Source organism: Ziziphus jujuba, chromosome 2 (assembly GCF_031755915.1).
Source record: "Ziziphus jujuba cultivar Dongzao chromosome 2, ASM3175591v1".
In the NCBI taxonomy this organism is placed as follows: Eukaryota; Viridiplantae; Streptophyta; class Magnoliopsida; order Rosales; family Rhamnaceae; genus Ziziphus; species Ziziphus jujuba.
The window spans coordinates 32,410,537-32,433,516 of NC_083380.1; the positions used below are offsets into that span (position 1 = coordinate 32,410,537).

Below are 22,980 nucleotides of genomic sequence, written 5' to 3' on the forward strand. Positions count from 1 at the left end.
ATGAATTCAGCATGCTGCCCTGTCATTAAGATGAAACTGTTCACATGACCCTCAAAAATATATAGAATTCAATTGAAATAGAATATAACAATAATATGGATTTTAAGCAAAAAAACAGAAAAGAGTTTAAAACTAACCCACTGAACATAAGGATGATTCATCCACAGCAAAATCTAAGGCAAAATATCAACCGGAGAACTAGTGTCAAACTTCTGAAGTTGTCTAACTATCTGCAACCTGCAAATGTATGTTCAGAAGTTTAATTGTATGAAGCATACAAGCAACATCATTTCAATTAATCATGTGGGTATCCAAATACATTCACATATAAAAATATGAGAACAGAAGATGATGTGTATATTAACAGCATTTGTTTTGTCCAATTAACTTATCTACAAACAGAAAATGATAGATCATTAAAATAGAAACTGAATTTCTAGCATTACTATTAAGTATATTTAATAAATATTTACTGTTTTAGGTTTTATAGAATATACCAAATAGAAATATGAATAAAGCATGTAATAAGTACTGACTACCTGACTATCATGCTTACATGTTATGGCATTGTATAGCATGTCGTCCTCAATGGTCAGTCTGCAGCAAAATATTCGAGTAAGAGCTTACCAAAAGTAAATTGCAAGAACAAACAATAAGCAGAATGAAGCAGAGGATTAGTATCTAATTTCTGCAAATTACTTTTCACAAATGCTTATGAATTAATCACCTTGCATTCTACTTGCTTTCAAACAACTATTATGTTTGCTAGGGTAAACATGTCAAACTACGAACAATACAGGATATTAAAATAAAATTAAAATTCAAACTGGAATAATGAATTAGTACGGGAAATAGAAGGTACCCTGAAAAAACTGGAGAACTAACAAGAACTGGATGCATCTTGATGCTCAACATTCATCATAGGGCTCACTATCAACGAATATAGGAGGGAAATCAGCAATCTTGGATCAATCTTCTCCTCTCTCTCTCAAGTACACCATCCTTTTCGAAAAGGACAGTACTTAACAGACAACTGAATAAGAGATCCAATGGAACATCCAGACCATATAACACCACCACCCACTGATAACATTTCCGTGGAAAAAATCTTAAGTAAACATCCAAAGCCAAACTTTTATTAAAAATTCTCCTTCCCATCCATCCAAATGAACTATGCAGCAACACTAAGTATGTTACCAAAATCTTCATAAACACCCAAGAATTAAGCACATAACATCCACAACACAGCTACAGAGATGAAATCCCAAGGAATAACCAACACCACTTCCCATTTATACATCAAAACAAGTATGTAAAACACTGGTCAATCTGCAACATATCACAACAAGTATGCAAAGTCAATCTGCAGGAACTCAAAACAATAAAATTCAACTGAAATAGATTAATAATGTTCATACAACGAATAGAAAATAATCTTAGAAACCAGACTGCTTGGCCCCACAACCAAATCTAAGGCAGAAGACCAACCAGATAACTTGTATCAAACTCATTTAGTAGACGAACATGATTTCAAATGATGTGAGTATCTGAAATTCCAACGTCACAACCATGAATCCGTAAGGATTATATATAGTATAAGCAATTTTGTTTGGTCAAGAAACTTGGACCACTTAAGCTGAAAATGATAGTATCATGAAAATATATACTGACAAATCTAGCATTAATTATTAATATTGAGCATATCAAATCAATATTTACTGGTTACAAAGAAAGTAAAAATGTGATTAATGCATAAGTTGTAACTTGTAGGAGCCTGACTCGTAGTGGTAAACTTTGTCAAGTAGAAACGTCAAGTAGAATGAAGTAGAGTATTATTGTTAACTAACTAGTTGTACTATTATGATATCCTATTTAAATTAGTTTACTTGGTCTTTATCATTAATTTTGTGGTTGATAGCGTTAGTTTTCAGTCAAAGTACTTAAAAGCAGTAAAGTACAAAATTAATTGATTTTTTTTTTTTTTATAAAAAATAATTAAGCGGATGCATAAAAAAATAAAAGGAGCTTACCCACCCCAAGAGAAATTAAATTGGAGATGCAGCTAAGTGTTCATCATATTTCCTCATAGTCGACCAGTATGTGAGGGATATGGGAAATCTTGGGCCGGTCTTGTCCTGTATCTCTCTGGCACCGTCCTTCAAGCTTAGAACAGCCATAGATATTCAACTCAGAAAGAGAAGCGGGCAGCCCTTCTTCTGGTAAGCACTGTAGCTCATAGCAATCCAGAAATCTCCAGTTTCTGAACGGAAGTGAGGTGTCTAAAGGCCTTTCCATCAAGGGCTTTAAGGTGTGGAAGCCATCCGATGGAGAGATTAATGAGAGTAGTGGGAAGCAGCCCCTCATCCGGAAATGAATCCAACACTACATCTATATCTCCGACCGAAAGAAAAGTGAGTGATTGTAGATTCCAGTGCCTGCGGCTTGCCAACAACTTATCGCATTTGATAATGTCAAGTTGTCGTAAATTACAAGGCATTGAGCATTCCGGAAATGACTCCAGTTGTGGACAATTTGACAGATAAAGAATTAGAAGAGATGGAACAGTGGTTTGCATGTGCTTCGGCAGTGACCTCAACTTTTCGCAATCTACAATCTCAAGCTCTTCCAGGTTGGGGGCATGCAATCCTCCTTTGGGAAATGACTCCAACTCTAGGCAGTATCTTAGATACAACCTTTTAAGAGAAAGGGTCGCAGGAGGTTGTTTCAAATATGTGAGGTGCTTTAGATTCCGACAATATTCCAGCCTAATACTTGTAAACATTTTGCCATAGTCTAATGCAATAGAATCATCGTTAAACTCACAGTTTTCGATACATAATTCTCCAGAGTTTTTATAACGCTGCTGCTTTCCTGACAATGCCAATTTTTTGCATCCATATATTCCGGCCTCTTCTATCGTATTGGGAAAGCATATATATGTGCATTTAATCTTGGACAATTTCTCAAATAAAATGTAGCAACCTTAGGAAAAGCAGCAACTCCATCCCCTTCAATAAATGACCAGTCCTCACACTTCTCCATATCATAAACACTGAATGACTCTAAACATCTAAATGGCCTAGTAGTAGTCACTGAACAACCACTGTAATAAAACTTATTGCCAACTTTCATCAATTCATCAAATCCTGAAACTGTAAGATCCTTAAGGCAGGTGCCCAAGTGGCGGTAACTTGCTACACTTGCTACATCCTTCGAGAGTTATCTTTTCTAAATCACAAAAAGAAGGATGACCCAACCACTTTGGAAATTCTTCACCTCCATAACATCTTATAGCAAGATACCTCAAGCTTGTGTAAGGTTCCAGTCCATTAAGTACCTCTCGGGAATTATTACTAGAATCATCAGGGCTCGAACAGAATTCTATTTTTGTGAGGTATTTCTTTTCCTTCAAATTGGCCTCCAACACATCTTCAACTTTCACAATGTTTTCCAGTCTTCTAAAACAAAGTTTTCCATGCAAATGTTGAAGATCTTTTAATAACTGAATGGTATACCCACTATATTTGCCCACAATCAACTCATTCAATGTCTGCAAAATTTTCAAATTACCCATTTCGAATGGCATCCTTTCTAGACCTGTGAATTTTATGTCAAGACGGCGCAAGATGAGTCTTTGCGTTTCACTTGGAAACAGCTTAAGTTCTTGACAATGTGACAAAATCAGTGTTTGCAAATTGTATAGCTACAAACTATATTAGGCACCTCAGTAATCATAGTCTCGGATAAATTCAAATACCTTAAAAGTTTCAAATTCCCAATTGAATCATGTAGCTTTTTGATAGAACATCCACGGAAAGATAAGACTTCTTAGGTATGTTAGTGTTTGCAATTTTATCCCACCGTCACAATCTAGTGGAAAGAAGAAGGTGCGCAAATGATTAGCTATAAATGAATCCTCACACTTCTCCAAGCCGTGTATTTGTCCTTCGAGTTGTGAAAGATGACGAACCTTGCTTAGAAGTATATTTGAGTTATTGTCATTCAAGCTTAAGCAAAAATCACCAGCTACAAATGTAGCCAGGTCTTGGACAAGATCATGCATTGTATAACAATCTGTTTCAAACCAGTCAATTGACTTTTGAAATATTGATATTATGATTGTTTACAATAATCCAGAAGCAGAGTACTCAACTGATTTTGACAATAATGATCTTGATAATAAGTCATCAAAGTACTCTTCTCCAACTTTTTCTATCCTCTTGTTGTTTTGGGGTTCTAAAAGATCTTCTGCCATCCATAACCTGATCAAATCATCTTTATCAATCTTATAATTTTTTGGGAACATGGAACAATAAGCAAAACATCATTTAAGATATGAAGGTAGATAGTGATATAAAGCTGGTAGAATGTTGTTTCTCTGTTTGAGCAAGTCTCACATGTCGCTTTTTAGTACAGTCTCCCATTCCTCCAAACTTAGTTGATATCGCAATATGCTACCAAGAGATTTTACTGCTAACAGAAGACCTTTGCATTTTTTGACAATTTGACTTCCAATTTCTACTAATTTTGAATGGGCATATGGATCTGCATCATTGAAGGCATGCTTTACAAATAATTTCCAGCAATTCTCATCAGACAATGTTTGCATCTGATAAGATGGGATATTATTATTACGCACCGATGCAACACTTTCATTGCGTGTTGTCACAATAATTTTACTTCCACATGCTCCACTTTGAAAAGGCTTCTTGAGCTCTTCCCACTCAAAGTAATCCTCGTTCCAAACATCATTTAGAATAAGAAGGAACTTTCTCCCTTCCAAAGCCTCCTGGAGTCTCACTTGAAGCAGGTCTAGATCATGACTATTATGGAATGTTTGGGAATTAGTCACTCTCTCTGTTATTATTTTGGTTATTTTGAAAATGTCAAATTCATTTGACACAGAAACCCATGCTTTAAAACCAAAACAATTCTGTACCCTTTCATCATTGTAAACAAGTTGTGCAAGGGTGGTCTTTCCAATCCCACCCATATCCACTATGGGAATCGCAGAAAAATTATCACTGTTGCCCTTATCTGTTGTTAGCAACAACAACTCTATAAAGGCTTTTTTATCTTCATCCCTACCATAATCACCAGATTCTTCTACAGAAGAAGTTGCAGGTAATCTTTTTGAAGATATAGTCTGAACAGTACCTTCTTTTAATCCAAGGTGAACTTTTTGATCCAAAATCAATTTTAACGTATCAATTATCTCTCTCATCTTGGATTCTACCTGTTCATTAAAAGTAGTATTCATGGTGAACAGTTTGAGTACCTGATGATGACTTGAGGAGCTGCTGCTTCCATATTGTGCTTCTATCTTGCATCGCAAAGCTTCAGTGTTGATCACTTGCACGAAGTCCTCTGCATCATAGACTGCTGCTTGGAGTTCATGAAGCCACGCCCTCACATTTGTGTTCCAAATTTGCTTCTCCTCGGCATCATTGATAACGACATTAGCTGATAACAACATGATCTTCAACTCCCTGAACAGCCCTTGATTGAGTTTCTTTCCCCAAATGGAGTTAACGATATCCAGAGAAGCCATCTTTTTAATCAATGCCTCAAACGAAGCAGAGAGAAAAGCTCCACCCACCAATTCCAAACTAACAGAAAAATGCTATGTGATCTCGCTGGTTGCCTTGTCAGCTATCTAGCAATCTGGTGAGTTAGCTCTCGCAGCCTTACTGGCATTGATTAAATGCCTGTTGAATTCTAAGTAAGAAACAAGTTTTGTCCAGTACTGCTGAAACTTTTGTTCTTTTACTAGCTAGATATTTTCCTGTATTTTTTTTTTTAATTTTTTATAACTTTTTCAGTCTAGCTAACTTATCCATAGGTTCTAAGTTCATCAACAAAAAAGAAGATTTCCATGCAATAGTCCCACTGTCTTGCACCACAAAATGCAGGAGTGGTCATTTTCAGGACCCAATTACAATTAACAACTCAATATAGTTTAGAGCATTTTACCCCGAAAAAAAGAAAAAAAAGAAAAAGTATATATATAGTTTAGAGGAACCAAGAAAGTTGCAAATGTAGCTAAAGAAGAAGAGAAATCGTGTGACCGGAAGGTAAGTTAGGTAACTACCCAAAAGCAGAGAAACAAAGTTGGAAATTGTCAGGACCCGTCCAGAATTCCTTCCCCGGAACCCTAGACAAGCCCTGATCCCAGGGAAACCCTACCGAACCCTCCAACGGAAAATCCGGCAGAACCTCCCCTAAGGGATTTACTTACCACAAATTACCTGCACTGAAAACACACTTCTATAAACATTCCCTTATTCCTCCCACAAACTACAAATTGATTCCACAAATTTCAACACTTCAAAAGAAAACAACAGCAGCAACCCAGTGCATTAAAAACAACTACACGTCCAATACAGTATACAGAGCATTATACAGATACATGTGGAATTTATAAAATGACAGATAAGAAGCAATACAAGACAGAGAGGAAAAAGGGAAGAAAAAACTTCTTGAACCGTCGGCAACGAACTGAGACGTTGGGCTCGCCCCGGACAATCAACGTCTCCAACCTGGACCTAGGGGAACGGAATTTAAGAGTGTGAGATGCTAATCATCTCAGTGAGTGACCCTATCTACTGTACACCTTTAATAATAATAATAATATATCAAATAAAAGGATTTAATAAATCAATACCGAACAATTAAATAAATAAATAAATAAATAATATTTGAAGTAATAATTTCTCTCAAAACCCTCACTATTCACTCTATTGAAAATGTTCCCCTTTTAAAACATTTTCACAAAACCCGATGTGCGTACTCCCCGAAAACCAAGGGACCAAATAATTTAATAAACAACAATTAAATAAATAAATACCCCAAATATAAATAAACTGCAATAAATTATAATAAACAATTTTAGAACACCTTTGGGGTTTAAAACATTATTTGCAATTTACACCGACGCACCACACCATATACCGGTGATGCCCTCCGATACCCAGCGTCCTGAGCACCGACTGGCGGGGGGGGGGGTTAAAGAGAGAAACCTGCAACGGTCACTTCGGCGTCCCGACAGTACCGCTGCTAAAACCATCAACCCGGCCAAGGAGGGGGGCGGCTGTGCACAACAATAACCTTGCCTGCCCACGGTCCAATGGCAACTCACGGGTGAAGTAATAACCGCACGCTAAACCACATAATAACCGCGTGCTACCACGTGTCCATACACCATACACCAGAACACCAATACTGTATAAGTGCGTCTAAAAATAAACATTAACAACCAACCGTACCGTTTTTCCAAAAACCACCGTGGGAAATATACCAAATTTTCACAAAACACCATCCCACATATTTTTATTCAATAACCCGGTACGAAACATCGATAACAGATAAAACCATACCTTTTCTCGTAATACGAGATTCAATAATTGAAATACCGCGGGCATAATTTATAAAATTAAACCACCAACTTAAACAAATATTTTCATAAAATATTTAACCCAATTATGCCCGAAATTTATATAAAATCCAATCACAACGAATTACTGAAAATACTTACTCATGTGTAATAAATACAATTTAATCACAATAAAATAATAATCGGGAATTTCTTAATGACCCCAAAATTTCCATTTATTACCAATGGATAAATATATATATAAAATAATATTTTTCCCGATTATATTTAAAATACACCACATGAGCACAAATTACAGATACCAAATCAATACCACGTAAATACAATTAATTATCCCAAAAATATTTTTAAAGGTGGGTCACTCACCTGGAGCACGCAATTAACCCATGATCCACCACGGGATCAATTCTACGACTCACCGGTGCTCCTAGAACAAAATTCACAGACAGTCAAATAAATTAATATTTTAATCGGGTAAATAATACCCGGTACCCGGGGGGTCAAACACAAACGTTAACCAAAATAGGTGAATGATATACCGAATCGAAGCTCGTGGGACGAGGATCACCAATCCGGTCTCCATCGACCCCAATTCCACCGGAGGTGGCCGGAATTTGGTCGGGAAGTTTCGGCCGGTTTTCAATCCCTCGTATCTCGCACACCGCTTCAAATTTTTGAGATTGGAGGCCATTTTTGAACTCAGGGGACCCAAAATAGGGGGAGAAGAGGCTTAATTGGGACTGGGCTGGCCGGAAAACACAAGAAAAGAGGAGAGAGAAAGGGAGAAAAAGCTTGCTGCGTGTTTTTGTCTCTCGGCTCGGGGAAGAAGAAAGGAAAAAAAGAAAAAAGAAAAGAAAAAGGAAAAAAGAAAGAAATGGTGTTTTCCCACGTGGGGAAAAGAAAAGAAAAAGAAAAAGAAAAAGGAAAATAAAAAGGAATAAAAATAAAAATAATTAAATAATCAAATAATAATATTATTATTTAAAATAATAATAAAAATAATTTGATTTTAAACATGGTTGACATGTGGCATTTCACCATGGTGACACATGGTCACCTTCATTAAGTCACACGTGGCACATCGTTATGCGTGTAAAAATAATATTAAAATAATACAGTATTTGAAAAACTTTACAGGTCGATAACTTTCAAACCACATGTCCAAATCGGACGTGCCGCTAGTCTACGGACTCGTATCGACGAGCACTTCACAACCATGCATGAGTCAAAGCTCAACCTTGCATGAATAAAAAGTCAACTCCGGCACCCCTTGGACAGTTTGAACCTCAACTTGTTTTGCTCATAACTTTCAAACCGTAGCTCCGTTTTCAACGTGCTACCAGTCTATGAACTCGTGCAACGTGTACTCCGTAACGGTACCTCAGTCAACCTAGAATTCCAACCGGATCAAAAAGTCAACTTTTGACCCGTTCGATCAACGGTCAACGGTCAACGTGCAAAAATTCCGACATGGTTCGGGACGGGGTGTTACAAAATACCAAATTTCTCAAATTAAAGGGAACAATGGAAACCCAACTTCAATCAATCAGCTGAAAATCTCTTACATTCAACATTTTCACCAAAATAAAGTATACCAACAATCACAAGTGCTTAACAGAAATTATTTTGGAAGCCAACACTGAACTTTAAATCAAAGAGAAAGTAAGTTAAAGAAGAGCGAGCAGGAACATTGTTTCAAAGGAAGAGAAAGTCTTTGGAAGTTCAACTAAAAAAACGAACATTGTTTTCAGCATATTAAAATAAAACACCACCCATTCAAAATCCTAGTCGAAGAATAGAACCCAAGCATGAAACAGAGAAGAGAACACAGAGAGAGTGAGCCAACTATAAAAGTATAAAAGCGGCAACAGAAAGAGACCTTTAGATTTTTTGCCACTCTGCCCTCCATTAAAGCTGTCAGCTCATTAACGAGCAGCTATTAGATTAGTCATGGCAGAATGATTTTTTTTAGAGTTAATCAATATCCCAATAACTCCCTTGTTCAAAGCAATTTGAATATCTAAATCTACCATGCCCCCATAAAAAAATCATGGCTTTAATGTTTAACATCCTCCATGTAAATCTAGAAAGTTTTGTAATCAACTCTTTAAAATCTTAGACCTACTATGCTTGCCCAAAACATAATCACTACTCAATGTTTGCATCTCCTACTCATTAGGGGGCAACAATGCTTGGTGGCTCTCAGTTGTATCATGATTGAGAGACTTGTATTCAAAGTTTGTTTTATAAGAAAACTGATTATTTACTTTTAAGCTTTAACTGTAAACCAACCCAATTAACCATCCATAACAGGAAAACTGTTATTTGAGCTGGTTGTCTTGTTCGGCCAGCAATCTGAGTCCTGCTCATTAAAATCCAAACAGTCTTGAGATAAAAATTCAAAGGAACAATCAAAATCCTAACAATAAAAGTTCTGTCCAATGTCCATGCAAACAACTATTTCCTGAAGCATTGATTATGTTACCTTCGTAAACATCTAAACATTATACACATCTGTTGGAAATCAGAACAAACAAACAACACAAATCTTATCGAGGTTTGGCCAAGATAGCCTACGTCCTCATTGCTCCGGTGAGAGCTTCTGATCTCTTATTAATCTTGCAGCAATTACAGAGAAAACAACACTTGTACACAATCTGGTTTTCACACAGAAAACATAACTAAAACCGAAGTCCCTTTCTACACCCTCTCTACTTTGTGTATTCAATCTAATTCACTCAGAGATTTTTTCACTAAGAAAAATGAATACAATAGAAGAAAATGTAGAACATGAATCTTGGAGCTCCTCTCTCTTTCTCAATCTTGAAGAAAAACTGGTATTTCTATTACTTTTTTCGAAGAGGAAGAGTTCTATGTATATATATTACATAACAGCTTCAAAACGACGTCGTCCAACTTATTATGAGGAATCACTCAGATTAAGACACGTAGCTTGCAGTTATTCTGTTATAATAGGCTTGAAATGACCACTTTGTTCTTCTTTATTTCCAAGTAAATGAAACGATGCATTTTGCCCTACTGCAACTTATCCATCGAGTCTGAGAAGTCACACCAGCTTAAATCCTCTCCAAGTGTTGACCACACACCATAAACTTTGCAAGATTGAATTTGTGGATTAAACCTTCACATATCTCCACCTAATCCTCAAATTTAACAAACACAGAAGCTCATCACCATCTCAGCAAGATTTCTTCACAAATTAATCAGCTTGCTCCTATTCGAAGCAAGTTTTTGCAAGTGTTAAACTTACCAACAGTAAGCACTTTTGTTCCCATATCTGAAGGATTAAACTCTGTAGGGATCTTCTCCAATCTGATTACTTTTTGAGCTGTCATATCTCGAATGAAATGATATCTAACTTGAATGTGCTTAGATCTTTCATGAAACACTGGATTTTTACACAAATGTATTGCACTTTGACTATCTGAGTACAAAGTAACCTCCTGCTTGAGTGCTTTAAGCTCTGTCAGTAGCCCTTTAAGCCAAATGGCTTCTTTTGCAGCCTCAGTTGCTGCCATATATTCTGATTCAGTCGTTGACAAAGCCACCATAGGTTGTAACTGAGATTTCCAACTTATGCAATTTCCACACAAGGTAAATGCATAAGAGGACATTGACCTTCTCTTGTCCCTATCTCCTGCATAATCAGAATCTAGATATCCATTTAGCTCCACTCCACTTGAATCCCTCTTATAAATCAATCCTTCACTCGCTATATGTTTCAAATACCTTAGAAGCCATTTTAAAGCTTCCCAATGATCTCGGCCAGGATTTGCCATATATCTACTCAAGACACTAATGGCGTGAGCTAAATCAGGCCTAGTTAAGATCATCACATGCATCACTGACCCCATAGCATTAGAATAAGGAACTTCTATCATGTCTTCCTTCTCTTGCTCAGTTGATGGGCATTGTTCACTTGATAATTTGAAATGTCCACCAAGAGGTACACTTGCAGGCTTTGCACCTTCCATTGAAAACCTTGAAATTACCTTCTGGATCTATGAAGATTGCAGCAACTTCATTTCACATCTTGACCTGTTTCTTACTATCTCTATTCCCAAAATCTTCTTGGTTGGTCCAAGATCCTTCATTTCGAACTCTGACTTTAATAAGTTCTTCACAATTTGTATAATTCTGCCATTTGGTCCAGCTAGAAGCATGTCATCTACATATAACAGTAGATACACTGCTTTATCTGTCATAGGGTCTTTAAAATATAAACAGCTGTCAAAATTATTTCTTTCAAAACCAGATTTCACCACAAATGAGTCAAAACGTTTATGCCACTGTCTTGGTGATTGCTTAAGTCCATACAGTGACTTCTTAAGCAAGCACACCAAATCTCCACCTTTCCCTTTAATCTCAAAACCTTCAGGTTGCTTCATATATATTATTTCTTCCAATTCACCATGGAGAAAGACAGTCTTGAGATCCATTTGTTCTAATTCCCATTCAAAATGAGTCACTAATGCCAACATGACTCTTATACTTGTATACTTCACAACCGGTGAGAAAATCTCATTGTAGTCTACTCCTTCCACCTGAGTAAATCCCTTAGCCACTAATCTGGCCTTGAACCTCATTGGTTCAGATTTAGACATGCCCTCCTTGACCTTGTAGATCCATTTACAATCTACAACTCTTTGAATTGTTGGCGTTGGTACTAAGTCCCAAGTTTTGTTCTTATGAAGAAATTCCATTTCCTCCTTCATGGCTTCTTTCCATTTTGCTGATTCCTTAGATTTCACTGCTTCTTTGTAACTCCTTGGCTCATTATCAGTGAGCTCTTCGAATGCCACCAAGGCATAAGCTATGTAGTCTGCATAACTGTACTTCCTGTTTGGTTTCACTTTCCTTTTAGCTCTATCTCTTGTCAGCAAATAGCCAGGTGATGCTATATTTTTGTTTCTTGTACTTGGTGATTGCTGTTGGGTGTGATCATCTTCAGAATCTTCATCAGACTGTGCAGGTGTTAGTTTTTCTGGTTCATCACCTCTTGCAGGTTCATTTACTCCTTCTGAAGTTGGCCTTCCATCCAAGTCTTCACTATCTTGGTTTTCCACCTCAGGAAACAGATTTAAACTTCTTGTCTCCACTTTGTTGCTCATTTCATCACCTGCACTGTTAGTATCTTTGCAAGGCATAGAATTTTCATCAAAAATGACGTCTCTGCTAATAATGACTTTAAAACCTTTACTTTCTCTATCCCAAAGCCTATAGCCTTTAATTCCCTGAGGGTAGCCTAAGAAAATACATTTCAAACTCCTAGGTTCAAGTTTCCCTTCAGATTGATGGACATATGCAGCAGAGCCAAAATCCTCAGCTTGCTATAATCAGGTTTCTTACCAAGCCACATTTGTTTAGGAGTTCTAAAATTTAAAGCTGTAGAAGGTGACAAGTTCACCAAATACATGGCTGTCATAACAGCCTCACCCCAAAACAGCTTAGGTAACCCAAATGACACTAGCATGCATCTTACTTTATCACGTAAGGTTCTATTCATTCTTTCAGCCACACCATTTTGCTGTGGTGTGTATTTCACAGTTCTATGCCTTATAATACCATTTTACTTGCAAAAGTCATCAAATTCTCTATTGCAAAACTCAAGACCATTGTCTGTTCTTAAAATTTTAATAGTTTTGCTGGTTTGATTTTCAACCAGCAATTTCCCCTCTTTAAACCTTGAAAAAACGTCATCTTTAGTCTTTAACAAGTATATCCAGATTTTTCTAGAATAATCATCAATTATAGACAAAAAATATCTGTTTCCACTCTGTGTTTGCACCCTAGCAGGTCCCCACAAATCAGCATGAACATAATCTAAGACAGATTTGGCCCTATTTGAGCTCAAATTAAAACTGACCCTGTGTTGTTTGCCCAAAATGCAGGTTTCACAAGGCTCTAAATTACTGACTACATCCTTATCAAAAACATTTTGTTTATTCAAGTAATACAGGCCTTTTTCACTAATGTGGCCTAATCTCTTATGCCATAAAGCAGTTTTATTAGCAGGTGAACTTGTGAACTTATAGAAGCATTACTCGAATTGACTAATGGCTTACCAAGTAAGACATATAGGCCATTTTTCTTCTGACCCTTCATTACTGCAAGTGATCCTTTGGTCACTTTCATGACACCATTCTCTGCTTTACAGGACAAGCTAGATTCATCTAACATGCCAAGAGAAATTAAAATTCTCTTCAAATCAGGCACATGCCTTACTGCAGTAAGAGTCTTAATGGTACCATCTACTAACTGTAGCTGCACATTACCAATGCCAGTTACTAAACAAGATCGATTATTGCCTAACAAAACTTGGCCACCATCACACTTAGTATATGAGTTGAAACAACTCAAATCAGGACACATGTGGAAAGAGCAGCCAGAATCCAACACCCATTCAGTGTCATTTTGGCTTGTGGACACTACCAAGACTTCTGCAGGTTCTAAACCAGTGTAGGCCACTGCTAAATCTCCAGATTCTTGACTCTTTTCTTTCTCATCTTTCTTCTTCTTAAAACAATTTTTAATAATGTGTCCCTCTTTCTTACAGTACTAGCACCTCCTACCCTTAGTTCTAGATTTAGACCTGAAATTCTCCCTAGACTTACTCCTATGGTCACCATGACCCCAACTTCGAGTAGCACACCTACCCCTCACAGTAAGTCCTTCACCTTTGGATTCAGACTTCAATTCCAAGTCTCTAGATCTAAGGGCACTTACAACAGTATCTAAGGTCAAGGAGTCCCTACCATACTTAATGGCATTCTTTACTTCTCTATAAGTCTCAGGCAATGAGTTTAATAAGATCACAACATGATGTTCATCATCAAAAGTAACTTTAAAATTTGCAAGGCTTAAGATTAAATGATTAAAGGCATCAAGATTTGTGTCTAAATCCTTAGTAGTATCCATCTTAAAGCAAAAAAATTGATCAAGTAAAAGAATTCTATCAGGTAAGGATCTTACCCAGTAAAGCTGTTCAAGCTTTTGCCACATTTGAGAAGTAGTACTTACATCATCGACTTGCCTCAGAACACTATCAGAGAGGTGCAATATAATTGTGATCATTGCAATTTCATCAATCTCATGCTTCTTTTCATCAGTAACATCAGCAATATAAATTCCATCGATTGCCTTAGCCACCTTCATCTGCACCAGTACTGCTCTCATTTTCTTGCGCCACAGCAAGAAATCTCCTTTGCCATTGAAAACATCATTTCCAATTTTGTAGACATTCTTGACTTCTCGGAAAATTGAAAACCCTCACAAAGATGATTCTCACAGAAAATGTAAAAAACCAAGAATCAAGAACACTTAACTAAACTCTGATACCACTGTTGGAAATCAGAACAAACAAACAACACAAATCTTATCGAGGTTCGGCCAAGCTAGCCTATGTCCTCGTTGCTCCGGTGAGAGCTTCTGATCTCTTATTAATCTTGCAGCAATTACAGAGAAAACAACACTTGTACACAATCTGATTTTCACACAGAAAACACAACTAAAACCGAAGCCCCTTTTTACACCCTCTCTACTTTGTGTATTCAATCTAATTCACTCAGAGATTTTTTCACTAAGAAAAATGAATACAATAGAAGAAAATGTAGAACACGAATCTTGGAGCTCCTCTCTCTTTCTCAATCTTGAAGAAAAACTGGTATTTCTGTTACTTTTTTCAAAGAGGAAGAGTTCTTTGTATATATATTACATAACAGCTTCAAAACGACGTCGTCCAACTTATTATGAGGAATCACTCAGATTAAGACACGTAGCTTGCAGTTATTCTGTTATAATAGGCTTGAAATGACCATTTTGTCTTTCTTTATTTCCAAGTAAATGAAACGATGCATTTTGCCTTGCTGCAACTTATCCATCGAGTTTGAGAAGTCACACCAGCTTAAATCCTCTCCAAGTGTTGACCACACACCAGAAACTATGCAAGATTGAATTTGTGGATTAAACCTTCACAACATCAAACCATTCAAATCTGAGTAATTACACAGATGGAAAAGAAAAATATCCAAAAGTCCAGCATAGTGAAAATCTCCATGAATGTTGATGAATCAGAATGACAACAATTACACAAACCAAGCCATCTGCTCTGTCATTAAGATGAAACTGTTCACATGACTCTTAACATTATATAGAATTCAGTTGAAATAGAATATAACAATTCCACAGATTTTAAGTAGAAAAACAAATGATAGTTCAAAACTGACCCACTGAAAATAAGGATGCTTCATTCACAGCGAAATCTGAAGCAAAAGATCAACCAGAGAACTTGTGTCAAACTTCTGAAGTTGTCTAACTATTTCCAACCTGCAAATGTAAGTCCAGAAGGTTTAATTCTATGAAGCATAACAAGCAACATCATTTCGATTAATCATGTTGGCATCCAAATGCATTCACATATAAAAAATGAGAACAGAAGATGATGTGTAGATTAACAGAATTTTTTTTGTCGTAGTAACTTGTCTACTCTACCAAAAGAAAATTATAGATCATTAAAATAGAAACTGAACTTCAAGCACATAAAGCAGTCAATTCACAACACAGCCATAACGATGAAATTCCAAGGAAATATCCAAAAACCCTTCTATCCATCACAACCATGCAAAGTCAATCTGTAAGAACTCAAAATGAAGGATATTCAACATTGACTTGGGTTTCTAGAATTATCATATACAAGGATAGCGAGTAAAGCTTTGGAATTGGTGAAGAAAATATCTAGGCTTGCAATGTGGAGCACCGACTTTGAGGAGAAATCTAGAAGCTTCGAGTAATTTTGGCACACGGGCAAGCTATATAACTATCATCGAAGGTGAGCTACGAATCGAGTAGAGTAGGCTCCTAAAGAGAGAGCTCTCGTGTTAGAGTCCTGAAGTCTATTATATGTGTGGGTTCCGCTGAATGCATGAATATTTTATGTTATGTCTATGTATTTGCCTTATACAAGCCACTAATATAGAAGTGGTTTGTTTCCCCCAACACAAAACAATAAAATTCAACTGAAATAGATTAATAATGTTTAGACAATGAGTACAAAATAATCTTCAAAACCAGACAGTTAGCTTGGTCCCAAAACCAAATGTAAGGCAAAAGATCAAACAGATGACATGTATCATACTTATTTAGCTGATGAAAATGATTTCAAATGGTGTGGGTATTTATCTGAAATTCCGAGCACACAATGATTATTATGGAGCAAAGGGTTACGACATATATATTATAAGCATTTAGTTTAGTTTGGTCAAGTAACGTGGACCACATAAGCTGAAAATGATGGCATTATGAAAATAAATAATGAGAAATCCAGCATTATTAATATTAAGCATATCAAATCAATATTCACTGCTCATAAGAAAGTAAAAACGTGATTAATGCACAAGTTCTATGACCCTGACTTGTAGTAGTAAACTTTATCATGTACAGAAGCGTTAAGTGGAATGAAGTCGAGGATTCTTATTAACTAACTGGTTGTATTCTTATAATATCCTTTATAAACTAGTTTAGTGTTTATCGTTAGTCTCGCGTTTGATAGGGTCAATTGTCAGTCAAAGTACTAAAAAGCAGTAAAACAACAGAATGATATTGATTTTTTTTCTTTAAAAAAAAAAATTATGAAACTGCGCATGAAAAAATAAAAAGGAACTTACCCACCAAAGGAGAAATTAAATTCAAGATGCAGCAGCTCAGTGCTAATGATAAGTCCTCTAAGCCGATTTGCATGTGAGGAATGTGGGCAATCTTGGGCCTGTCTTCTCCCATCTCTCAGAAAGAGAGGCAGGATGCCATTCTTCTGGCAAGCACCGGAGGTCAGGGCAGAATGAAATCTTGAGTTTTTGAAAGGAGGAGAGGCGTTGAAGGGCCTTTCCATCAAGGGCTTTAACGTGCGGAAGCAAGTGGATCCTAAGCTTCAATGAGAGTGGTGGGCAGCAGCCTTTCCTCTGGCAAGCACAGGAACTCGTGGCACTATGAAATGTGATAAGTGAGACTTTTACTCACTTATTTAGCCTTTAATACTTGATTAATGGTTTAAAAATTCAAGTTTTATTTTAATTTTAATGCTTTTTGTTGAAAATCTTGAAGGGAAGCTTTAGATTCGAGTTAATGTCATACTATTGAGGAAAATGACAAGTTTGGAGCAATTTTGGCAATCATGAAAATGCTCCAGGCCAAAAATGGAGTCCATGCCAAGCTCCATGCTAGGATAGAGTGAACCCAGCTCCACGCCAAACTCCACTCCATGCCAAGGTCCATGCTATGCCTCACTCCACTCCACCCTCCACGCAAAAGCTCCACACCAAGGTCCACGCTAACCATCAGCTTGTTTTCACAGAGAGAGTGGCATGGAGTCACGCCATCTTGGTGTGTACCTTTAAGCTCCATCCCACAATTTTTTACATTTTAACATTTTTTCGGAGGATAAAAAATGGATGTTGAGATGTCAAAAGGGGAAGGGTTATTTTTATCAAAAAGAAGGGTGGATCTTCATTCTTGGCTATGTTTTTATTTTATTTTATTATTATTTTTTTAATGAAGAAAGGAGCAGCCACCATTTTTTGAAGAGGTGAAAAAGGGAGACACAATTACTAAGGAAGATTTTAGAGAGAGAAGAAGAAGAGCTAGAGAGAGAAAGCTTAGGTTGAAGAGGTTTGGAGTATTTCAAGACATTGAAGCATCAAGAATCTTCAACTAATTAGTTTTTCCTCTCCATCTCTTTTTCTCTAATTTGTATTGGATTTATTTGAATATTTTCTTGAATATTATGTCTTCTTTTATGGATTTTTCTTTGATTTTTGTTATGGTTTTTACAAAGAACATGTGTAGCTAAATTTCTATCTAGAATTTTGATGGAACCTCTATTTGGATGATATTTAATTAATGGGTTGATTTTTATTTTGCTTTTTATCCAATTTTCTTGTGTTAATCTTGTATTTATTGTTCAATATACTTTTGCATTTGGGAATTTGCTTGGGTATTGGGTAGATTTACTATTTTAAACTTGAGAAGGTTTAATTTGATGAACTGGTCACTAAATTGACACAACCTAGGTCCTAGTTATTATTGGAAAATTTAACTAGGATTTGGGTAACCACAAAAGAGGAAGTTTAAGGCATGAGGACTTAGGAATTTTAGGAAGAAATTTCTAATTTTCATTAAGGACTCATAGATTCTAATTTGACCTTGGAAAAATGGATTAGATTAAATTGGAATTTCTCTAGGCTAGGAATTGGGTAAAAATTGGTATTTTGTCAATCTAATGAGTTAAATATAGGAAGGGTAGAGGGTACATCAAAATCCTAGGCTTTTAGTTCATTGTAATTCCATTTTAAGTTGTTGAATTGTGTGTTTTTGACTTAATTTCATTTTGTTTGTCATTTACTTGATTTTAGTTTACAGCTTCATTGTTTAATTTCTTGCTTTGCTTTAATTTCAATTTTCTCATATAAATTGTGTGCTTAGATAAAAACAATTAGTCAAAATTTTAGTAATTAGTTAATATTAAAACTAGTCCTTATGGGAACAATACTCTCTCATCATTTTATTATTTGATACGACCCGTATACTTGCGGAAACGTCCTCTATCAAAATATCCAATTGTTGAAGGGAGGGGAGGAACCGCAAGACCTTTCCATTGAGGGATTTAAGGTGTGGGAGCTATTTAATGGAGAGATTAATGAGAGTTTTGGGCAGCTAAGCACCTCCTCCGGAACTGAAATCCAACACTTGATATATGCATCCGATTGAAAGAGAAGTGAGTGGTGGTAGATTCCAGTGCCTGCGGCTTGCCAAAAACTTATGGCATCCTGAAATTTTAAGCTGTCATTAAAGAATGAGATTATCCCCTTGTAAGTTTGTTCATTCCACTAAGCATGTGTTTTACTTTTAGGTATTGCATGTTTCTCCTTTAATTTTTTTTTTTTTTTACATTTTAATTACAGTTTAATCCATTTTATTGGTTTACAAAATTTTCTCCTCCACGTTTCAATTCCAACATATGTGGTGTTCCTTGAATGTTTTCTTTCTCTTTTTAATGAATGAATGTCATATTAGTTATTTTTTTTCTTATTTACTTGGATATGCTTATTACTCCTCCATCCATGTGTTTTTCTGGATTGCAGACTTGCAGTATGGGAGAATTTGTATATTCTTAGGCTGAATCAAATGATAAAAGCAATGGAGGTGAGATGAACTTTGTTTCCACTTTCTTTTTTTTTTCTTTTGTTTTTTTTTTCAATTCTTTTCCTTTCCATACATATTAGATTTTCTGCTCTGAAAACTTTTCAAGCATATAAGATTGTAAACATAGTTTTTGACGAGGATCAAATTATGTACAGTTGTTTAATGTGTATTTATTGATCTTTTCCATTTTAAGGTAGATGAAACCTCATCCATTATATTTTCGTCTCTCAATGAGGTCGGTCATGGAAAATGATGTCAATCATGAGATGCTTTAAGAAGTTGAAGATAACATTATTGTCTTTCAATGCAGTACTGAATGATGCAGATAACAAACGTATCAGAAACTCAGCTGCAGTAGAGTGTGGCTGGAGGATCTTGATTCTTGAAGATGCTGCATATATATATATATATATATATATGATGCATGAGTATTTCTTGGCTGTGAAAATATTGCAACTGATGCTTTGCAATTTAGTAGTTGGAAAATGTATAAGAACCAGCTTAAGTACGGAAAGTGAATTTTTCCCAGCTTGACTATCAATTTTCATGATCCAGATTTCAAAAACCAAGATGGAGTCCCTTGAACTCATAGAGGCCGCTGTTTTCACAAAGACTTTAATTTGGTGACTGTTGCTGCTGAGTTTTACGGGAATATTGGTGGTGGTTCTTCTATAACAAAGCCATTTGCATCACTGGAATTCTGAAGTTTCAGAAGTATGTCAGGCTGGGAAGAGTGGTCTTTGATTGGAGTTGAAGATGGTGAAGTTTTTACTAAGCTCCAACAACTCCATATAAATGAATGTAACAGGCTACGTCATGTTTATTGGCCTGACAGCCTTCGATGTTTAACAGAGCTTCAAATAATAAGTGTTGGAAGTAATTTGGTTCTTGAATTGTCACTCCCAAGGACTCCGGCTCTTCGTGAATTGACGTTAGGGAAGTGTGAAAAACTACGAATAAAGGAACTACCACAGACAGCGGAATCAATTCATATTGAAGGAAATAATGGTGTAGAGTGATTGATTGAGGCAATTAACGAAGGCCAAGCCTCTTTTCTTAAGAAAATGCATATTCAAGAATGTTGTTCTGCAACTACACTTCTTCCTGAATGCCTGCCCACTACCTTGACAAGACTAGATATCTTGTGTTGTAAGAAAAATAAGAATTCCCAATGCAACGCTCGTTCAAAAGCTCATCCATTAGAATAGTTAGAATCACAGATTCTTACGATTCACTTAGATTCTTCCCTCTGGATTGCTTTCCCAACCTCATGCGTCTTTCTATTTCTTTCTGTAAAAATCTCGAATCTCTAGATGGGGATGGGATGCTAATGTCACTATCTGATATTTTTATTTGTGGTTGCCCCAACTTTGTATCTTTCCCTAAAGGTGGATTGCATGACCCCAACATGACTAGTCTTACATTTGGAGGTAGCAAGAAATTAAAGAAGTTGCCTGAGCAAATGAGGAACCTCCCATTTTTGAACAGCTTGCTCATCTGTAATTGTCCAGAGTTGGAGTCATTTCTTGAAGACGGTCTACCCTTTAATCTGAATAGACTTTGGGTTCGGAAATGTCCTAAACTCATAGCACAGCGAATGAAGTGGAATTTGCATGCACTCCAAGCTCTTAAGGATTTTTCAATTGCTGTGAATGTGGAGGAGGAAGTATGGAATTGTTTTCGGAGGAGTGTTTTCTGCCCTCCACTCTTTGCTCTCTCTCTGTATCGGTGAATTTCCACATCTTAAAATGCTGGACATAAAGGCACTTCAACAATTAAACTCTCTCGAATATCTACGCATCTTGGAGTGCCCTTAATTGAAAAAGCTGCCACAACAAGGTTTGCCTACCTCTCTTAAACATCTATACATCTCCAATTGCCCTCAATTGGAAAAGCTGCTACAACAAGGTTTGCCTACCTCTCTTGAACGTTTGGATATCCATGTATGTCCAGTCCTCGAAGAAAGTTGCCAAAGGGTGAAAGGGGAACACTACTGGAACACCATTTCTCATATCTCTGAAATTTAGATCGGTCATTGCGACATTTGATGGAGTTATTTGCATCACACTCCATGCATGGCTCGTAGGTACGTCATATATAATTTATTTTGACTATTGTAAACATTATTTCCTATCGTTTATCTATTTATCTGAATATATTAAGCACTAGTTTTGGTATATTTTCTCTGCATTATTCTCAACTCCCTCTCCAATTCCAAAAACAAAGAAGCAGCCACTGCTTCTTCTGTTTCACTTCTCTGCTTTAACCTTTTCTCTTCCTTTTTTATTTTAATTATATTTTACTGCTTTTTTGTTTAATTTTGTCTTGCAATCTGAATTGGGTTTTCTTGCTCTGCGTTCTCCCGAATTTTCTCTTCATTTATTTATTTTATTTTTTTAAAGTTAAAAAATTGTACACTTGCTGCTTCAATTGCTTGCTTGTTGAATTTTTTATTGCATTAACCCTGATAAACTACACCACAATCCTCTTACTGATTCATTTTGCCATCTTCTTAATTGCTGAATTACTTCATTTCAGCATCTTAGACTCTCAAATTTCAAAAGTTATATTATTCCATTCCTGTTGGTTGAATGCATTCTCAACTTGGTTAGGAAAGTAACTTTTTCTCTAATATCATTGAGGTTTTTCACCATATGATCCATGATAAGTTTTCCAAACTTTCTTAAAATTTTTTGAATTTGTGTAACATCACAAGTGATAGTAATAACAAAGTGTCTATTGTTGATGATTTCGGGCTATGTACCAAGTTATTTGCCAGTACAAATCGTTGAGCTCTTAGAAATCTGTGCTAACCAACTGTCTGCTGATTGATTAATAGACTACTTGCTAGCACTTTGAGCACTAAATGCGAAACATATTTTAGAGTTCAAACTGCTTATCCAGTTATCTACTCCCATTTGAATTTTTTAGCTGTTAGATCAATTTTGTTAGCTGATATTTATGTAAAATACTTCCCATATTGCTCTTTCTTGCTGCTCCTCATCTTATGCCTCCCTAGAAATTATTCACATGTCCGACCTTGTTACCATATTGAATATTCTACTAAGCATGTACGTTCGGTAGTTCTGTTTCTTTGTACGTTATGTTTTGGAAAGTTTTCTTGCTGTTCAAGTTTTATTGCAGTATATGTGGTTGTCAATTTACTTTTTGGTAAAGTGTAATATTAACATTGATCATCTCTATTGCAGTCACCATTGATCTTTCGCTCTGCAGGTATTATTCCATCCTGCAATAATTTCCCAAAGTAAAAAGAATTTGAGTTCTTACATCTCTGAAGACCAGAAAGTGATTCATAATAGGGAGTGATAATAACTCAGATCTTTTTTTTTTTTTTTTTTAAATAAAAATTTATT

At 36.2% G+C, this 22,980-nt stretch overlaps 2 protein-coding genes across 2 annotated transcripts; both read right to left on the reverse strand.

The window, feature by feature from the left end:
• Positions 1–4,393: 4,393 nt before the first annotated feature.
• On the reverse strand, positions 4,394–5,551 carry LOC132800805 (putative disease resistance RPP13-like protein 1). Its single transcript, XM_060815105.1, has one exon. The coding sequence runs from the start codon at positions 5,549–5,551 to the stop codon at positions 4,394–4,396; it is 1,158 nt and encodes a 385-aa protein (XP_060671088.1).
• A 5,066-nt stretch (positions 5,552–10,617) lies between these two features.
• LOC125422741 (secreted RxLR effector protein 161-like) lies at positions 10,618–11,388 on the reverse strand. Its single transcript, XM_048474871.1, has one exon. It carries the CDS (start codon positions 11,386–11,388, stop codon positions 10,618–10,620), a length of 771 nt encoding a protein of 256 aa, XP_048330828.1.
• Between the last annotated feature and the right edge of the window lie 11,592 nt (positions 11,389–22,980).